This window comes from Terrapene carolina, unplaced genomic scaffold, assembly GCF_002925995.2.
Source record: "Terrapene carolina triunguis isolate 2854851 unplaced genomic scaffold, T_m_triunguis-2.0 Scaffold242, whole genome shotgun sequence".
Lineage (NCBI taxonomy): Eukaryota > Metazoa > Chordata > Testudines > Emydidae > Terrapene > Terrapene triunguis.
This window is the reverse complement of record NW_020664593.1, coordinates 7,599,109-7,618,934: the sequence shown is the minus strand read 5'-3', so window position 1 is coordinate 7,618,934 and position 19,826 is coordinate 7,599,109. Positions and strand designations below refer to the sequence as shown.

Below are 19,826 nucleotides of genomic sequence, written 5' to 3'. Positions count from 1 at the left end.
TTATCTCTGAAGCAGACGACTTCTCAAAAATTGTAGACCAGTGTAATAAGACAGAAAATATCATAATGACACTATCTAAATCCAGGATATGCCCAATGTAAAAGACTGGGACTGGTCAGTTTAGAAAAGAGACAACTAAGGGGGGGATATGATAGAGGTCTATAAAATCATGAATAGTGTGGAGAAAGTGAATAAGGAAGTGTTATTTACCCCTTCCATAACACAAGAACCAAGGGTACCCCAATTAAATTAATAGGCACCATTTTAAAAACAAACAAAAGGAAGTACTTCTTCACACAAAGCGCAGTCAACCTGTGGAACTTGTTGTCAGGAGATGTTGTGAAGATCGAAACTAAATCTGGATTAAAAAGAAAACAAACTACATAGGATAGGTCCATCAATGGCTATTAGCCAAGATGGTCAGAAATACAACCACATGCTTTGAGTTTCCCTATGCCTCTGACTGACAGATGCTGGGACTGGATGACAGGGGATGGATCACTTGATAACTTGCCCTGTTCTGTTCCTTCCCTTTGAAGCATTTGGCATTGGCCACTGTCAGAAGACAGGATAGCAGGATAGTGGGCTAGGTGGATCATTTGTCTGTCACAGTATGGCCGTTCTTCTGTTCCAGCATACACCATGCATCCAGCACAAAAGAAGGACACAGACACCATTTTCCCCAGTCTTCAGTCTACCTTTAAAGAGATATTGCCAGATTAAAAGTACTGTTTTCCAAAAGAGCTCATTTCTGTCCCTAATTCCACCTCAAAACATTAAAATTGAAAGAATTTTAAAACTAACATATACTTCTTATATTTATGGGGTTGGGATTGAAGGGGGTGTTTTTTTGGCTGTGATGGTAAGAACAGCCCATGGTTTTGGTTTACTTTGCAGTCAGTTTCTAGCTGTTTTTAGTTTCAGAAGTGAAATCCCGTCTCTACTGAAGTCAATGGCAAAATTCCCATTGACTTCAGTGGGGCCAGGATTTCACCCCAGGTTGTCATACTCTAGCAGAAGACTACAATGTACACAGACAGCACCACTGCAGGCCAGAAACTTTGGCCCTGATTCAGTGGACCCTATGGGCTTGGAACTACAAGCGACACCAACATGAGTCTTCTGCATGTCGGGTTTGCAGGATTGAGACCTCAAGCATCAGTGGAATATATCTATATTGATGTGTTTTTATATATATAATGTGGAAACATTTCATTTGGATTTATTAAAATCTTATTACAACAAAACTGAAACTTGTCAAAATTTGACCCAACAGTATTTTCTTTAAATAAAAGGAAGAAAACTGAAAGCCAGATAACGGTGCGGAAAGGTTGATATGACACCTAAAGATTCGGAGTGTGATTAGCCTTAGCATTCATCTGTATTGCTAGTGAAAAAGCAGTTGAATCACAGGTTTCTAGGGGAGCATGCTATGTATCTTTTCTCATTATTTTGAAGTAGAAATGATCTCTTCAAAAGGTTTGGGATTTTTTAATTATTGTTCATTTCCAGGCTTTCAAGCTGATCCATCATAGACAAGCTACTAATGGTGATTACAATAATATTTTGCATTTATACAAGCATTTATCCCCAAAGGATCCTAAAGGGCACAAGAATCGCACCCCTACCATTGACAGGCAGCCACCTCTTGGTGCCAGGGCTGGGAGCCTGCAACTGTTGAATAGCACAAAGGAATGCTGCATACAAGATTAATTTGGGAAGTGAAGAGGAGTGTATTCCTTGAAAAGCATAACTGTACCAAGAACCCAGGTCTCACTGCATGCAACAGGTCTGCGGAGTTTTGCTGTGCCCATACTGTCACTGATATTTCAGCATGTGAAAACCGGAGCAGACTTTGGCCTCATTATTGTTATTTAATATGTCTATGATGGTAGTGCGTAGGAGCCTCAGTCATGGACCAGAACTCCGCTGCACAAGGCGCTGTACAAACACAGGACAGAAAGACAGTCCCCCCCCCCAGATACAAGACAAAAGACAACAGGTGGAGACAGGGAGACAGATGGGAGAGAAACGGGAAACAATATGAGACAATCATTAATTGATGATCAGTAGTTGTGGGGTTCAGATCTAGAATTGTAACCACTGACTGTGAACTGGACTATCTCTATTGAAATCGGTGGAGTCATGCTGGTTTACAGCAGCTTAGGATCTGGCTAATAACACTCAAAGATCCCTGGGAAATGTTTCACATATTTCATGTTGAATTTTTCCAAAAATAGAGCAATCATTTTAAAAGAGGCCTAAATCATTATTATTATTTGTATTATTGCAGCACCTAGGAGCTGTAATAATTGACCAGGACCCCAATGTCATCTTTCTGTCAGCCTGCATCTGTAAAAGGAGGACTGAAATATCTCCAAGAAAATGCCCTGTGGTGATCTGCATGCCAAGAAATGCCATGATCCGACACACATCACAGACCCCAAGCCTACATTGCCTGGTAATAGACCAGCCAATGCAGTCAGCCAAGCCCATAGTTAGGCCAACAAAAGTGGGGAGGCAGTAGGGTGCTGTGGGGAGGCAATACAAATGTTATATGTGGAGTGCCAGGGACCTTTCCTGGCAAATTGTGAAATACCAGGTGCAACTTCCTGCCATTTATGAGCTTAGGCAAAAACAAACCCACAAAGCAAAAACTAGGAAGACTACCCCCCACTACTACAGTGTGGTTGGAATTCTAGACTAATTTGCCAGTGGAAACTTACAGTCTAGTGAAACACCAACAACTGAGCAGCAAAAACCCTGTGCTCTCGAGCCTGGGATGATCCTCCTCCTTTTCAGTTCTATTCCTCCCCCTTCATACTGATCCTGTGTCCCTAGCTCAGTCCCAGTGCAAATTAATTCTGTGCATTCCCATCCCTCCCAGTATGCTGATCCTGCCTCTTCCCAGTCCCCCTTGTAAAATGATCTTCTCTCTCTCCCTTCCAGAAAACTGATCCTCCCATGGTTTCTTCACTCTTTGCATCTGTCACCAAATCCTTTGTCACTATCCCTCTGGAGTCTGTGTCAAGAAAGAGTTATTTGTGCTAGTTCTTACCTAATGCAGACTCTCTGATGTAAGAGTTTCCCTGCTTTAAAGCTCAGAAAACTCCCTCCAAAATCAAGAGCAAAGTCTGAGCCCACAAAATTGGGAGTAGATGGATGTCCTAGAATGTGGTGCCAGTGATCATGAATCCTTATTGTTTGGTTAGTGAAGAAAATAGACCGTTAAGCCTCTTCAAACTGCTCTGCCATCGCCATCCCCCTGCCCTGCAATGCATTCAGTCAGGGATGACACAAGTAAACTGAGATCAGAACTCCCATATTGGAGGTACTGATGACATCACAGACCAATCGAGCTTTATCCTCATGGTGTCCTTTTTTAGCAACAAATATTTGAACTTTCACAGCATCCTGTTCGAAGGAGCAGCTCAAGGTGCTTTACAATAAGATTAAAGAGAAAAGTGCAAAAAGGGTCCAGATGTGAAATGGAGCCAGACTCTAGGACACTAGTTTGAGCCTGAGGTCAGTAGCACTCAGATGTTGGTACTATCTGATGGCTGGTTGGAAGGTCATGTGTAAATAGAGTTAACAGGTCTCAGTCCAGTTCCACTTGGTGAAGTTTTCACAGCACATAAATCACCATCACAATTGGCCCTAAATGCCGTCTTATCACTAGACGCAGCAGAATTCCACTTTCACCCCACGAGGCAGGTCCCTCTGAGTCAAGGTTGAGGTCCATTGGCAGAGCAATGTGTTCACATGGGGTGGCCACACCTGCCGCTGTGTGTTCTGTGGATAAATAAAGGATTTCGCTCTCCAGTGCTTTCAGTGCTGCACCATTCACCAGCACAAACACACTTAATTTAAGGGGGACACAGCTAATCCACCAAGTCGAATTATTAATAAATTTAAACTGTTTAAAATCCAGTGAAAACAAATACATCTTCATTCCACACTGAAACAAAGAAGGGTCACTCTGGATGCTAAGGGCAATAAGTTCCATAAGGTCTAAGCAATGCATAATGGCAAAAAGGTTCATCTGACAGTATTTTTCACACACTAAAGCCAATCAGAGTTTTCGTGAATAAGAACTGTAGGATTTGGCCTGCAGTCGCTATGTGTTTTCTGTTTGTGATCACGTCTCTCTCTAAAGACTGGTGCCAACAATTACAACAACCAGCTATCTACTCAGAGCTGAAGGAATTATTAAACAGTAATGAATTAAATACATTATACAGTAATAAATCATGAAGACCAGCTGGTATCCACCAAGAGTTCTGAAGGAACTCAAATATGAAATTGCAGAAATACTAACTGTGGTATGTAATCTATCATTTAAATCAGCTTCTGTACCAGACGAGGAGGATAGCTAATGTGATGCCAATTTTTTTTAAAAGGCTCCAGAGGCGATCCCAGCAATTACAGACTCGTAGAGCCTAACTTCAGTACTAGGCAAATTGGTTGAATCTATAGTAAAGAACAGAATCATCAGACACATAGATGAACATGATTTGTTGGGGAAGAGTCAACACGGCTTTTGTAAAGGGAAATCATGCCTCACTAATCTATTAGAATTCTTTGTGGGGGAATCAACAAATATGTGGGCAAGGGTAATCCAGTGGATATACTGTACTTGGACTTTCAGAAAACTTTTGACAAGGTCCCTCATCAAAGGCTCTTACGCAAAGTAAGCTGTCATGGGATAAGAGGGAAGGTCCTCTCATGGATGGCAAAAGAGAAAACAAAGAGTGGGAATAAATGATCAGTTTTCAGAATGGAGAGAAGTAAATAGCAGTGCCTCCAAGGATCTGTACTGGGACCAGTGCTGTTCCATATATTCATAAATTATCTGATAAAAGGGGTAAACAGTGAGGTGGCAAAGTTTGCAGATGATACAAAACTACTCAAGATAGTTAAGTTCAAACCAGTCCATGAAGAGTTACAAAGGACTATCATAAAACTAGGTGACTGGACAACAAAATGGCATTCAGTGTTGATAAACGCAAAGTAATGCACACTAGAAAATATAATCCCAACTATATACACAAAATGATGGGGGCTAAATTAGCTGTTACCATTCAAGAAAGATCTTGGAGTCATCGTGGATAGTTCTCTAAAAACATAGGCTCAATGTGCAGTGGCAGTCAAAAATATTAACAAAATGTTTTGAACCATTAGGAAAGGGATAGATAAGAAAACAGAAAATATCATAATGCCACTATATTAATCCAGTGTATGCCCATACCTTGAATATTGCGTGCAGTTCTGGTCACCCCATAGCAAAATATATGTATATACACACACCGGAAAAGTGGGCTAAGAGGGAATGTGATAAGAGGTCTATAAAATCTTGAATGATGTGGAGAAAGTAAATAAGGAAATGTTATTTACTCCTTTGTACAACACAAGAACTTGGGTTCAACCAATGAAATTAATAGACAACAGGTTTAAAACAAACAAAAGGAAGTACTTCTTCACACAACGCATAGTCAACCTGTGGAACGTGTTGCCGGGGAGGTTGTGAAGACCAAGATTAAAACAGGGTGCATAAAAGAACTAGATAAGTTCATGGAGGATAGGTCCATCAATGGCTATTAGCCAGGATGGTCAGGGATACAACACCATGCTCTGAGTGTCTGTAACTTCTGTTTTCCTGATGCTGGGTATGGACAATGGAATGGATCACTCAATAATTGCCTGTTCTGTTCATTCTCTTTGAAGCACCTGGCATGGGCCTCTGTCAGAAGACAGGATATTGGGCTAGATGGACTAATGGTCTGACCCAGTATGAACATGAGGTACATATGTTCTTATGTACCTCAAGTCACAGAGGCTTGCATTTTTAGGGCTGAAGGTCTTAAGTTTGATTCCTGCTAATGAATGTAATGTCTGTGAGTATGCAAGCCTGGTGCAACAAATAAGGATTATGGAAATGTCTCCATTAACATAATGACAGAGTGAGGATTGTAGGATTTAGCCCTAAAAGAGCAACAATCCAAGATGACATTCTGAACTGTGCAGTCACTATCTCTGAGACAAGGTGGGTGAGGTAATATCTTTTATTGGACCAACTTCTCTTGGTGTGAGAGAGAAATTGATCCAATAAAAGATATTACCTCACTCACCTTATCTCGCTAATATCCTGGGACTGACACGGCTACAATACACAGTCTCTAAGAGGTAACTTCTCTTTACGATGTGCCTTCCATGTCAACAGAAATGTCTTAAATAACAGATACAAAGTGCAGCTGATCTGAGACAGTGTAAAGTGTTTTGAATGGGCTGATGACACTCACTTCTCTTTCTCCATTATGTTTGATGCATTCCACTGGGCCTGGATGAGACAGAGTTGTTGAGGCTCAGATCAGATGAACTAGAGACAATATGGGTAGGCTGGAGGAAGCAGATAGAGGACATGGCAAGGATTATATCAGCCCATCTGATTGTCAATGTGCGCCTATTGTTTGTCAGCAGAGTTGGCAGATCGGGTGGTGGAGGTGTCAAAAGTTCCAGGTGCTATAAGATATTTGCATGGCAGCAATGTCTAGAAGAGCTTCCCCCCCCACACCTCACATCTCCATCTGGCCAGCAGGTCATGACCCTTTCTCAGACATACAGACCTCTCTACCCATGTTCCTTTGTCACCCCAAAAGTAGACTATTGTAGTATGTTCTATATGAGGCTACACCTTAAGTCAATCTGGAAAGAAAAGCCAGTATAGCAGGCATCTGATTAAGCACTCTGTCATGCCGTGATCTGTGCTGGCTGTTTAAGGAATGTGCCGGATGCTCTGGGGTCAGTGCTGGCTGACCGAGTGGCGTTGGTTCTAAATTATGAAACTCTAAATGACTTGGGACCTGCCTACCTGAGAAGCTGCCTCTCTCTCCATGACACACTGCTGCAGCTCGGGTCAGCAGAGGAGCAAATAAACCCTATTATTCCCCTGGATGGTCCAGGAAAGGGCTGGACATTGCATGGTTTTTGGGAAAATTCAGGACTGGGGATTGTTGGGGTTATCTTGCAGGTGTAACCCAGGCTGGTGGAGGCCAGAGTGAGGCTGGGGTGTAACAAGCTGGCTGCTGGAATCAGAATGCTGAACCAGAGCTGCAAAGCACACAGACACTCAGGATACGGCATGCTTGTCTGCTGGCTATTGATGTCCGGGCTGTGAGCCACAACAGCAGAGCATTTAAGGCACCCAGGGTTATACAGCTGGTGGTGACACAATGCCTCAATGGTCTCAACTGCACCACAGTATGTGACACACTTCATGAGACTTGTGATCAAACTGCAAGAGCTGCCAATAATAAACATGCATGGCTGCATTGTCAACTTGCACCAGGCCTGAATCATGCATTTAGGTGGCATTAGAACTGAGCACAGACAAACTCAAGGGGAAACAGGGTTCTGGATCTCAACTTTGTTCCATGCACCCATCTCTGATCAAAATTAAAAATACATGTTCCTGGCTCTAAAATTCATTTGTGCCTGTATTTTTCTTGATCGGTAAATGGAAAGTGCTTGTTATTTGATTTCACCAGCAATAATAATAATAAAAAAACCCTACAGCTGGTTAGTTTTGCCCTACCCCAGCAATTACAGAGAGTGATGATCCAGGCTACATCTTGGATTTGCAGCTTGCACTTTGTACACACTGTCTTCCAATAAACAGTTACAAAAGTCTTGAAACCCACAGAGAGAGAGAGAGAGAGAGAGAGAGAGAGAGAGAGAGTGTGTGCCTGCACATGTCACAAGCTACTTGACTCACACAATTCACCTGTAGAATATCACCTATGAATACACATACAAACCATACACTGCAGGTACATGTTCTATGTCCTCATTAGCATTGCATCTGCCAAGTGCCACCACAGAAAGAGAGGCTGGAGCTTTTCAGAAACTTCTTGTTTTGAATCTCAAAATAAAATCCACAGCCTTTTGGGTTACTAGTAAATTTGAAGAATTAACCAACTGCTGTCTGAATGATAATACAAAATCTGAACATGTCTGTAGTATGTAATTAAGCCATGGCCAACTGTATATATATTTAAGAGAGATTATATGTATGTGTAATACTGATTTGGGCCGCCAGGGTTCTAGTTCTCCGTGACCCTTACATTGAGAATTAGTAAACTGGGAGCTGAGAAATAGAGGTGAGAAGAGGTGGCCTTCAAGTAGATTGGCAGTCACATCAGACACCATGTTTCACGGGGGCCGTGACTCTGGAAGGTGTGTCCACTATCAGGAGGAGATATCTAGCCACGACCCTCTAAGGGTTAATCCCCAAAGTACAAGGTATTGGTCAAAACACAAATTCTCCACCCTTGGGCAGAGTGGAATGGAAAGGGGAAGGCAGGAGAGAGTGAGGGACAAGAGATGGAAGGTGACATGGGGAAGGCAAAGTGATGAAGATGACCTGCGGAAAGAGGCGGAGAAGAGATGAGGCAGCTAGTATGTTGTCTCTCTGGCGAGTGCTATAAAAACAAATGTATTTGCCTAGGTGTCAGTACAGCCAGGGCCAGTCCTAGAGTGCAGTGGAACAGCTCTAGTGTCGTCAGCATTCTCTGCTGTGTCAAGCCTTTGTAAGCAAGGCAGTGTTAGGTCACGCATATCACAGTGGAAGATGACACTAGAGATGTGGTGTGAACTAAAGGAATTGCCCACACACAGCCTATATTGCTTGTTCCACAGTTTACTGGGTCAGTGGTGTCTGTACACTCTCCTCTAGCCATTTACAACACAGATTCCCCAGAAAGAAATGACCCGCACCTCCACTCTTTGCCCACTCCCAGTTCTTGTTTCTTACCTTGCACAATCAAATAAACCTGGGAAGTCCTGGGGTGATGCTGTGTCTGTACTGAGCATGTATAGGACCCCTCATCATACACGTCCACTTTCTGGATCCGGAGGCTGTATTCCAGAGGGGTTCGTTTTTCCAGTTCTACCCGAGGGTCCAGGGACCACTTGTCCTGTCCAGCAAAAATGATGCCAGAACGGTTTAACCAGGCCACTTTGGAGCTTCGGTCTTCTACATAACATCTGTTGAGGGTGAAAACAGAGATTGGGGTATCAGCTCAGACTCCACTTTGGCTCCTACCTTTTTCCAGCATTCCATGGGATTCTGCAATATGCTCCAGGCTTGCCAACAGTCACACATCATCAGCATCGACACCACTTATTACATCAGCCACATTACTAACGTGCTTTACAAATATGAAATGATCAGGGCAGCCCAAAGGAGATGTGAGGAGGCGTGAGTTGCCTGGGCCCTGCTATCTCTTTCCCTTCGTAGGGACTTTTCACACGCAAAGGGGCATTCTGAGGGCCTCTAGGGCTTGCATCCTGGCCTCCAGCTTCCCTTTGATCCTGTCAATGGTATAGGGCAGACGGAGCTGAAGATTGTTGAGCTCTCCTTCACACACCCCCCTCCCCAATGACTGAGTATACAACAGACTCAATATTCCCAGCCCCCTGCCAGCCTGGGGATGGTGAGAGGTCAGAAATGAGAATTGGGTTTGTTGTGCCGAGAACAGCTGCTGCATCATGTGATCTACCTCCTCCATCCCCCAACTTTTGTGCCCCTAGTGTTATGTTCCACCCGCTCCCTCACACCGCCCTGATGGAAAGGCTTTGTGGAAAACTAGATGTCCCCCTCATGCAGCTATATATGCCATGGGTGTGTGCATGTGTGCTACACCAATGATAGAGAAAGCCTGCAGGGACGTCACTGTCACACCCCCCACCCCGACAATTGCTGTGTGTCCTTATAATGCCACACAGCAGCTGAGAAAGTCATGGGAGGGTGGAGGGCAGGTAGGTATGGTACACAGAGGAGCGACAGTATTGGCTCACCACCTGTCATGGCCCTAGTCCCAGCTGCCAACAGCAGCAGGGGCTGCAGGCGGGAGGACGGATTGACAGCCCTTGCAGCTACATTACAGTGATTTAATTATTTTATAGATGGTAGAAGAGCCATCACAGTCAAACCCAGCTTTAGCTGAGGCACTGGCTCTGTACAAATATCCATCTCAACCCTCTGAGCACTGACCATAGGAAAGAGACAGACGGAGGGCATGTACTGATGATCAGTCTCGGCTGGGACTGAACTTCCCTCTCTTTCCTCGCAGGGGTCCCCTCCAGGGCGGGGCTGAGCAGTGGCAATGGAACAATTTTTACAGGGGGGGGTGCTAAAAGCCAGTGGTCCCCAAACTTTTTACCTTGCACCTCCCCTTACTCCGTCTGTGGCCCCCCACTCCCCAGAGCTGGCTCTAGGATGGGGGGGGGAACGCAGACAGGGGTAAGGGGGCTGAGGCTGAGACCACAGCTGGGGGTGGGAGTAGAGCCCCAGGTGCAGGTCTTGCAGCCGGAACCCCTCATACGGGTCCAAGAACAGAGCCCTGAGTGCGGGGCCGGCGGCAGCCAGTACCCCGGGTGTGGGCCCAGGAACAGAGCCCCGGGCGCGGGTCCTGCAGCCGGGGCCCCACGTGCGGGTCCAGAACTGAGCTGCCACTTCAGCTTTTGAGAGGAAAAGTCCTCTTTCCAAACTCACCAGACAACTTGCATGTCAGAGGGAGCAGGTTTATAGCTGTAAGACTCTTCCACTTTCCATATTCGTGGCAAATAAAGCTCTTAAAGCACAACAAATAGTGAAAGGACAGTCGAGGCCGCTCATCTAGACCCTGTATAAGTCATCTTGTAGGTTCCACTATCTCCGAATTTAACAGGAAACCTCTATGCACTAGTGCCCACCTCTCCCAGTTCCCCGCCACCACATTGCACAGGGCAGTTCTCAGCACATTCTTCGTGCCACCCTCTGAGTCAGCCTGAATGACCCAGCCTGCATTGCAGGGTAGTAGGAGAAAGTTTGGCAGTGAGGAGATCACTGGCCAGGTTTGTTCAGATTTGCCTTGCAAGAGAAGCTACTATTCTCATAGTATTTCTTACTTGACCACAATAGCAGAGCTTCCCACAAGCATTTCCAATACCCCATGGCAAGCATATTTTGCTAACTCTGAGGGGAAACAAAATATGCAAGAAGCTAAACTGTGACACATGTAACTTTCACAGGTTCCTTGATAGTATAGTGGTAGGGAATGGAGGCACCCTGACAGCTCAGGTCCGGGAACGGAGCCCCGAGTGCAGGTCCGGTGGCAGCCGGGACCCCGGGATGCAGGGCTGGGACCCCGCACAAAAACTGGGGGGTGCTGCAGCACTCCCCGCACCCTTAGTTCCCATGCCTATGGGGCTGACACACACATGGATGGAGCAGAGGCTGGATGCTTGCCCTCAAGCTACCCAGGCTGTGCCTGTTCTGTGGACATATAAAGGAGTTAAATCTCTGAGGCTGTTACACGACCACCTCTCATGGCTCCACCCCCGTCTGTGGGAATTCAAAGAGGCCAGCACTTCTCATCAGCACTATTCACACAAATGAAGAGAGAACAACAGAGGATGAAGATTGTTGCCGAACGATAAGACGAATATTTGACAGTAGGTTTTCAAATAGCCTCTTAGGAAGGGTCAGACATTTTCCAAGTTCCTACACTTGAATGCGGTTCATTCAGATTTTGCTGAGGCGGCCGTCTACAGCTATGTGACTCCACCCGTATACAGCACTCCTCTCTAGCAAACATGCCCACGGAAGCTTTCTGAGTTGTTCTGGGCAGTAGCAATGCCATGCTGTGTGGTGATACCATTGTGCTGGTCAAGCTAGGAGCTTGACTAACATTTGCCTGGAGGGTGCAGCCCAAAGACTCAGGCCTGTGTAACTGACTTCCAGCTAAGAGAGGCCAGCGAGGCTTCACTCGCCCAAGTGCAAGCTGGTTCTTCTGTCCAGATGCACATTTCCCCTGAGGCGAGTTTACAGCTGGGATTGTTTTTGTTTTAAAATCTGCCTCTTCACTAAGAAAGAGGGCCGGGGAGAGGAATCACTCTGGGGTCATTTGCGTTTAGCAAAGTGGGCAGAGAATCAGGTGGCTTCGAGGCATGCAATGTCAACGAATGGTGCCACCTCAGACTGCAATCCTGATGACAGGAGCAGAAAGCAACCATCTGAGGAAGGCGCTGAGACTGAGGGCTGGTCTATACTTAGCCGCTAGTTCGGCGGCTGGAAATCGAACTTCCTGGTTCGATTTATCGCGTCTGGTCTGGACGCGATAAATCGAACCAGGAAGTGCTCGCCGTCGACTGCGGTACTCAAGCTCAACGAGAGGAGTACCGCGGAGTCGACGGGGAGCCTGCCTGCCGCGTGTGGACCGCGTCTGAACCGCGGTAAGTTCGAAGTAAGGTATGTCGAATTCAGCTACGTTATTCACGTAGCTGAATTTGCGTACCTTACTTCGACTTGGGGGGTAAGTGTAGATCAAGCCTGAGAGCTGATAACACATCACACTATTGGTGACCTTCTGCCCATCTCTAATGCCTTCAACCTGAGCATCTCAAAATGCTGCACTCACATTCATGAAAGCTGCCCTTCCTATCCAGTGGTGCAATAAATCAGTATTATTACCACAGAGAGGCTAAGGGCCAGATTTGCCTAATTTGGTGCCTAGAGCTGCAGATGGGCACCTAATGGGATTTTCAAAAGCACCTGTGTAGGTGAACGCTGACATTGAAGACAATGGGAGTTAGGTCCCTACGTCACTTAGGTGCTTTTGAAAATCCCTCTGTTCCTAGCTGCATCTTTAGGCACCACGGGTGCGATCCACAATGCAACGTAGGCACCTAAACTCCAGAGTTAGACACCTAACTCCCTGTGCGTGGCACCACTGTGATTCATGAAACTCCCGCTTAGCTGCTGCTTAACCCTGTAGGCACCTAAACTTAGTCAGAGCCTAACTTTGCACTGTTAAAATTCCCTGGGTGCCTAAGTTTTAGATCCTGGGACATGCACACTGTTGCCTCCATCAGAACGATTCATGAACTGAAGGAAGATAGGCATTCAGCTGCCGAAATCGCATGCAGGCCTCAATCCCATAAACATGGTCAGAGGCTTAAATAGTCACTGGGCCAGGGAGTGAGAGAGAGAATGACTCTGTAGCCTGGCGACTGGGGCACCCACCCTCCAGTCACTCTTTCAATAATTATCCACAGGGAAACAGCTTCAACAGGAGAGACTGAGGGAGCTCTACATCTGAACATCCCAGAGCTCTGAGAGGTGGGAGACCCTTGTGCAAATCCTTTCTCCCCCTCTGACAGAGAGGGGGGAATTAACCCTGGGTCCCCCACATCCCAGTTGTGTGCTTGACCCACTGAGATGCAAGTTATGAGGTGGGCATCAGCACCATCACTGGCCGTTTTGTGTGGAGCAAGGCAGGCACCTAACTCATTCCTGCAAGAACAAGTTTAGGTGCTTAAGCCACCTGACTGCAGGCGGTTGGTTCCTATTCAGGGATCAATAGCAGAGCTAGGTGCTCCTGCAACCTGAACCTATGTACCTATCCCCTTGAGAGGGGTGGGACCTAGGACAAACTCTTCTAGTTGACATCTCCCATTGGCTAGCTTAGGCAGCTCCCCACCTAGCATGTTGGATTTTGTGGATTGTATTTTTAGGCTCTCCCGCCACTGTATAAGGACCTAATGCACCTAACTCAGTGTTGTGGATTACAGTGTGATTTTCTAGGTTCCTCCAAGTCCGGTGCCTCGCATCGCAGCACCAAAGTCCTTTTCCCAAAATCTGGCCCTAGGTGACTTCCACAGCATCAAACTGCAGATCAGTAGCCAGGCCAGGACTAAAACCCGAGTCTCCTAACTTCCAGGTTTAAGCTTTAACCATGAGGCCATCCTTGCTCCCCTAATGCCTCTTAACTTCTTCACTTGTGTAGGATGTTCACCGCTACCCCGATGTTTAGCTTTATCTGCTAAGGCTTGCTACCACTGGAATGACATGTATACTGCCCTTTAATTGCCACAGCAGCCATTCCACCACAAGGTGACACCCCAGCTTAGTGACAGAAGACTGAGCAGCGGTGAGGGAGGAGTGAGTATGTTCCACAAATCCATTCCAGGGGAGTACATACTTGGTCCCAGGTGAGCACAGAATGCACCATGGCTTTTGCCTGTCACTGAAGACAAACGTCTTCAGCCAAGCAAGGGCAGCTAGACAGCTAGGTCCAGTCATGTGTTAAGGAAGAACAGAACAAACTTGCCAGCTGCCATAAGAAATGCTGCCCCTGGGAAATTAAAATGTGTATGTCACAGCATATCCTGCACTGCTGACACCCAGGGGTCAGATCATCAGTAGAGCACAGTGGTCAAGGCAGGTCACTTGCTGGGTTCTAATAACCTTGCAGGCTCCCCTGTAATGGACGGTGCCAACAAAATAAAAACAAAATAAAAAAAAAGAGAGAGAAATTGGATGAGTAAGTGAAATGGATTTGAGCTACTCTCTCTGGAGTACCTGTTCCTCTAAAACTGTCAGAGAAAATCCATGTACCAATGTGGAAATTCCAAGTCCTGGTTCTCTCTGAACATATATCAAAGTAGGTTAGGTATCTTGGTGCATGTATACACGTACACACATGTACCTATCTATCTGCCATATGGATCAGCCAACCTTATTGAGTACACATTAATAAGGATTTATGTGATGTTTCTCAGAGTGTCAGAAGTGTTAATTCAATACTAATAGAATATTAACTGGCATATTAACTAATATTTGAACAGCAATTGCTGTGTGGCATCCATTAGATATTAAACGACTGTTAATGTCTGATAATCAGTGGGCATTATCACAATTACAATTGAAGGTTTCTGATTAGATTTATTGAAAACATTATTGTCCCCTTAAATTAACACATACTGATTGTGATGTTACACCCCATAGTCTTCATAGAAATATTGTTATAATATGAATATGGCATAACTAAGATATATTTTATGCAAGATGGGTCAAGTGAGGTATCATTGGAAAGGTTATGATTTGCTGAATGTGATTATCCAATTTATATGCATGTATCATTTCTGTATCTGAAGTTAGGAATATTGACTATGTAACAATTACAACTGTGTGTGTACTTGGGGGAACGCTCACCACAGTAGGCAATCAGCCTCAATGGGCCATGTAAGAAGGACAATAGAACTTTATCTCCCACCTTCCTGAGAAGCTTTCTGGGATGTTGCTTTGACACTGCAGGATCATGTGATGATGTCACCTGGTAGAGAGTACCACCTTGGACACGGCTGGTATTTTCCCACTGGAAACAAAGGATTCCTGCCTTATGTAAACCCTAATTAAGGCTGGGAAGGGAGTCAATCAGGGCTCTTCCCCATTGCCTCCCTGGCCAAAAAGGAAAACTGCTGAAAGCACCTGAAGCAACAGAGGAACTAATGTGGGGGGGGGCAGGAAGGAAAGAGCTGTGCATATCTCCCTCCACTTTGACGGAGGGGGCGATTTTTATGAGCTTACGCTATATAGATCTCTATACAGCACGAGACAATATAATTTTGGGTTTACCCTCCAGAGGGTGTGTACACAGGACAGTGGGCATTCCCCTAGCTGAGCCCTCCTACACAGAGCTGATAACAGACTCTGTGTGATTCTACAGCTGGGTTGTCCCTACCTGTGCGTGTGCTGGACAGGGGCTTGAGAGCCTGACATTGCAGCACAGAGTGCGGGGGACCCAGGCTGGTGGGACAGGCGGGCTCAGTGGGACCCCAGCACATCTGGTGGCACCCCAGAAAGGGGGGTCCAACCCGTCACACTGATTATTTGCAATACTTCCTTTTTGGTTTTTCTTTCCCAAAATGTTCTTGGGTGGGCAGCCTTGGAAAATGAATCCTCTACACAACATCAGAGCACATGTCAGTAATGACCTGTAACTAGCCACGGGCCTGTAAAGTTGGGCTGCAACTGGCCCATTCAATCCTTGGCCACTGCTCATGCTGCCAACAAGAAGGCCAATCAATACTGGTGGTGGTTCCTTGGAAACTGTTTCTTCCCTATCACTATGTAGGCAATCACTGAACCATTAAATGGCAATGACTTTTGTTTATTATCAACCTTAGATCAAATTTAAACCAAAGACCTAGAAGAGAATGTCTCTATATCCTACAACCAATCACCCTAAGACACCCAGACCACATAAAAGCAAATTCACTGGAGGCTGGCAGGCATATAATAAGATACTTAGCTATTGGATCAATTTTTAACCTGCCACAGATGTAATTTCAGTACTTACATGGTATTTAATATCCATGCAGTAACTAGCCTAGTGATTAGAGAAATGGAGCAGGAGTTAGAACTTTACAGGTTACACAGATAGTCCTTTCGCCTCTCTGTGCCTCAATTTCCCATTTGTAAAATGGGGAGAATGACTTCCTAGGAAGTGGCAATATATTCATTAGTGTTTGTTAAGTGCTTTGAGACCTTCAGTTAGGACTGTCATCTATACAGTAAGTGCAGAATGTTATCATCTAAGTTAAATGCCTGCAGGAAGGGTATTTAGGGAAACTGTATTGAACGTGCCACTGTATGTGGTAAACACAGTGTATTTCTAATGCTACCTCTTGCTCACACTCATCTAAGACAGAAGGCCTGAATGCCACCCACCTCCTTGTTTCAAGATGATGATGTGCTCATTAGTTATTTACTTCAGATATTTATCTGCACCGTCTGTACCAGTTCCATAATATGATGCTCATTAGGAAAGCAAAATTTTTAATTAACACTCACTAGATTAAGGTCCCCATATTTCAGGATCTGTTGCTCGAGGGGGTGGGGGAAGTGTCATAATGTCCTATCATGACTGTTACTGAATCTCCAGGTGATGAAGTCACATCACCACGCCAGTATGCTCCAGCCCAAATCACATAGCCACCCCAGCATAACCCAGCCAAGTGCTCAAGAGGGCAGCACAAGAACCTGAATAAACTGAACAAAATAGACCACAGCATGCCCCTGTCCGAAACAATTCATGAGTTCACCATGCCTCTGCCTGAATTACATCTGAATTACCCACAAGAATGATGTGGGACAGTTCCTTGAAAATCTAGACTGTTCCACCAAATGAGAGCTGCTTTTCAATCCAAAGTCAGTTTATTTCATACTTTGCTTCCTGTTTGAGCACTTTCATTTCTGGGGTCCCCACAAAACTGGGTCTTTTGTTTCCTTCTGTGGCTCCCTGGTGCTCACCCATTTCTATTTCATCTTATTGCTTCTGGTTTTCAGTACCAGCAAGGCAAGCGGGGTGTGTGTGTGTGTGTGTGTGTAATTTTTGCAGCACGCAGAGGAGAGAAAGTGTTTGAGAACCCCTGTATCCCAAATCCCAGCTGGATTTGGAATTAATTCTGTGTCAGCAGCAGCTCCTGCTGCTGCTCTTCCTCCCTCCCCAACTCATCTATGTAATTAACAGACCGGGCAAACCAGAGGTGATTTTGCAAGCCTCCCTCAATCAGAGTTTGATTTAGACCCAGCATAAGGGTGGGGTTCAGAACGGACTCCCATTTTATCTGAACCTCTCAATGTTTTAGGCATTCCAGTCTGGGCCTTCCTCTAATTATGAAAGGAAATGTGAGCCTTAAAAGATCTCACAAGGGGGTGTGACGCTGCTGTGTCCTCACACTGGCAGACACAGCTCCCTCCCCTGCTGAACGGAGCATAAGGGTCTGATCAGAAGCTGATGGATCCCTGGGGTCTAGCTATGAATCACTGGGAGTCTCCTCAGATGGTGAATTATAATCACATAGGTTGCATTCCCTTCCCCCAGCCCTTCTCCTCACTCCAGCCCTGTCATTTTCCCTCAGTGTTTCTCCACTCTGCCTCTCCTCCCGTAGTGATGACTGCATGCAGCGTATTCATTTCCCAGCATGTTGTTGAAACACTTGTAGCAGTTTATGTTCTTTCTGTCGCTCCCACAACTCTTGTCCCAAGATCCCACTCCCCACCCTCCAGCAAACAGACGGGCGCGCTGTCGAGAAGTGTTATTTGGATGGAAACCAGTGACAGGCTATCAAAACCCAATTCATCATCAGCCACAGAGAGAACAGCAGTAAAGCGCTCGCCTCCCATTTCCTGTAAGATGGCCATAGCAGAGCTGGGAAGCCGGGCAGGGTGGGGCAGGGCTCTGAGGTGGCACCGAGCATTCTCTCTCTCAGAGGCTTGTCTGGCTGGTTCTTGCTCACATGCGTAGGGTCTAACCGATCCCCCTATGTGGAGACAGGAGGAATTTTCCCCCACACTGGATTGGCAGGGACCTTGGCGGGGCTGGGGGGGATTCACCTTCCTCTGCAGTGTGTGGGTAGGGGTCACTTGCCAGGATTGTCTGGGTATATCTCACGTAATCATTTGCCTGTGGGGAGCTTGAACACTGGTGTACCTCAGACCCTCCAATTCTCTGCCCATGGCACATAATAATCTAGTCTTCTGTGGGCTGTAACACTTTGGTCTAATTGTTGGGTTTGGAGGCGGGGGCTAGGTGGTTTTGGTGGCCTGTGATATACAGGAGGTCAGACAAGACGATCTGGGTATTCCCTTTTGGCCTTAAACTTTATGACTGTGGGGTGAGCAAGGTGGAGCCATTTTGGGGACTGTATCTGTGAGTACTTCCTCTCCTGTATGTGAACAGTGAGGCTAAGCAATTGTGGGTTAAGACCAGAGGTTCTCAAACTGTGGTCCGTGGACCACCAGTGGTCCGCGAGCTCCATTCAGGTGGTCCGCGGATAGTTCCCTCTAAGGTTCGCGCCTGGGCGGCCGCACACAAAAGAATGAAGGGCACCCACCTAATTAGTGGAGCTGCGCAGGTGTGGCTCCACTAATTAGGTGCCTGGACCCTGGAGAAGATGCACATGTAAGGTGAGGTGGTGGCCTTGGGGGGAATAGGGGGTAAGTGGGAGGGGGAAGTGGGGTGAGAAGAGTGGGTGGGGGGAATTTGGGACGTGCAGGGCTGCGGCGGCCAGAGAAAGAGGCAACTTGCCCCAGCTCCACAGCTGCTGGGGAGAGACCCCCCCTCCTTCCCAGCCCCAAATCGGGGGCTGCCGCAGCGGGGGAGAGAGGGCACATCCATTGCATTAGAAAGGTAAGACTACTGATATTAAAATATGAGTTGTGTGCTTTTATTTGTAGAACAAAAAATCGTTCATTATTATTAAGGTTTTTTTTAATAGAGCGCTTTTATCCAAAGCACTTGACAATAGTTAGCTAACGGTACAAACGACCTTTGGAAAAATCATTAAGTGGTCCGCCAAGACCCTCAGCAATTTTCAAGTGGTCTGCAAAAAAAAAAGTTTGAGAACCACTGGTTTAGATTATAAAGAGGGTGGCTGAAGCACTTTTTTCTACTGCCTGTAGGGGCCACTATTCCGCATAAATTTATAGGGTGTTTTGGAGAGGGCAGAGAGTACATGTCCCACAACAATGGAGGGTAAGAAAGGAATCTTTGTAGGTGACTGGCTGAGTTTCTATTGAAATGATTATTTGATGCTGCTGGGATTTTATTGTATGACCAGTGATGTGGTAGGACGTCTGGAGCTTTGAATAAGGTCCTTTCATTATTTTAAATCTAAATAAATAAAATAAATGAGCTCCAACTGGCCAAATCCTGGAGTTCTTACACTGGCAAAACTCTCACTGACTTCAAATGGAGTTTTGCCTGTGTCAAGACTGCAGGACTGGGACCTGTGTGTATAAATGAAATACACTGTGTTGGTTTACCATGAAACCACAGCTCTTGCTTCAGTTATAAGAAAAATTCTTGTGGCCTTAGCTGACATTTTCCATCCACTGATCTCAACATGCTTTTTAGAGGATAGGTCAGTGTTACTCACACTTCCTATGCTCCCCTTTACTCCATTAACCCGTTGCTTATCCCGTTATAGCACTACCTCTG

The 19,826-nt window shown here is 45.8% G+C and overlaps 1 protein-coding gene across 2 annotated transcripts in view; it reads right to left on the bottom strand.

Moving 5' to 3' along the window:
• LSAMP (limbic system associated membrane protein) overlaps nucleotides 1–19,826 on the bottom strand; it is a 413,410-nt gene that overhangs the window by 215,077 nt on the left and 178,507 nt on the right. For both annotated transcript variants that reach the window (XM_024204213.3, XM_024204214.3), the window contains exon 2: nucleotides 8,810–9,042. In XM_024204213.3, the coding sequence (XP_024059981.1) occupies nucleotides 8,810–9,042 (233 nt within the window). The remainder of the gene's footprint in view (nucleotides 1–8,809; nucleotides 9,043–19,826) is intronic.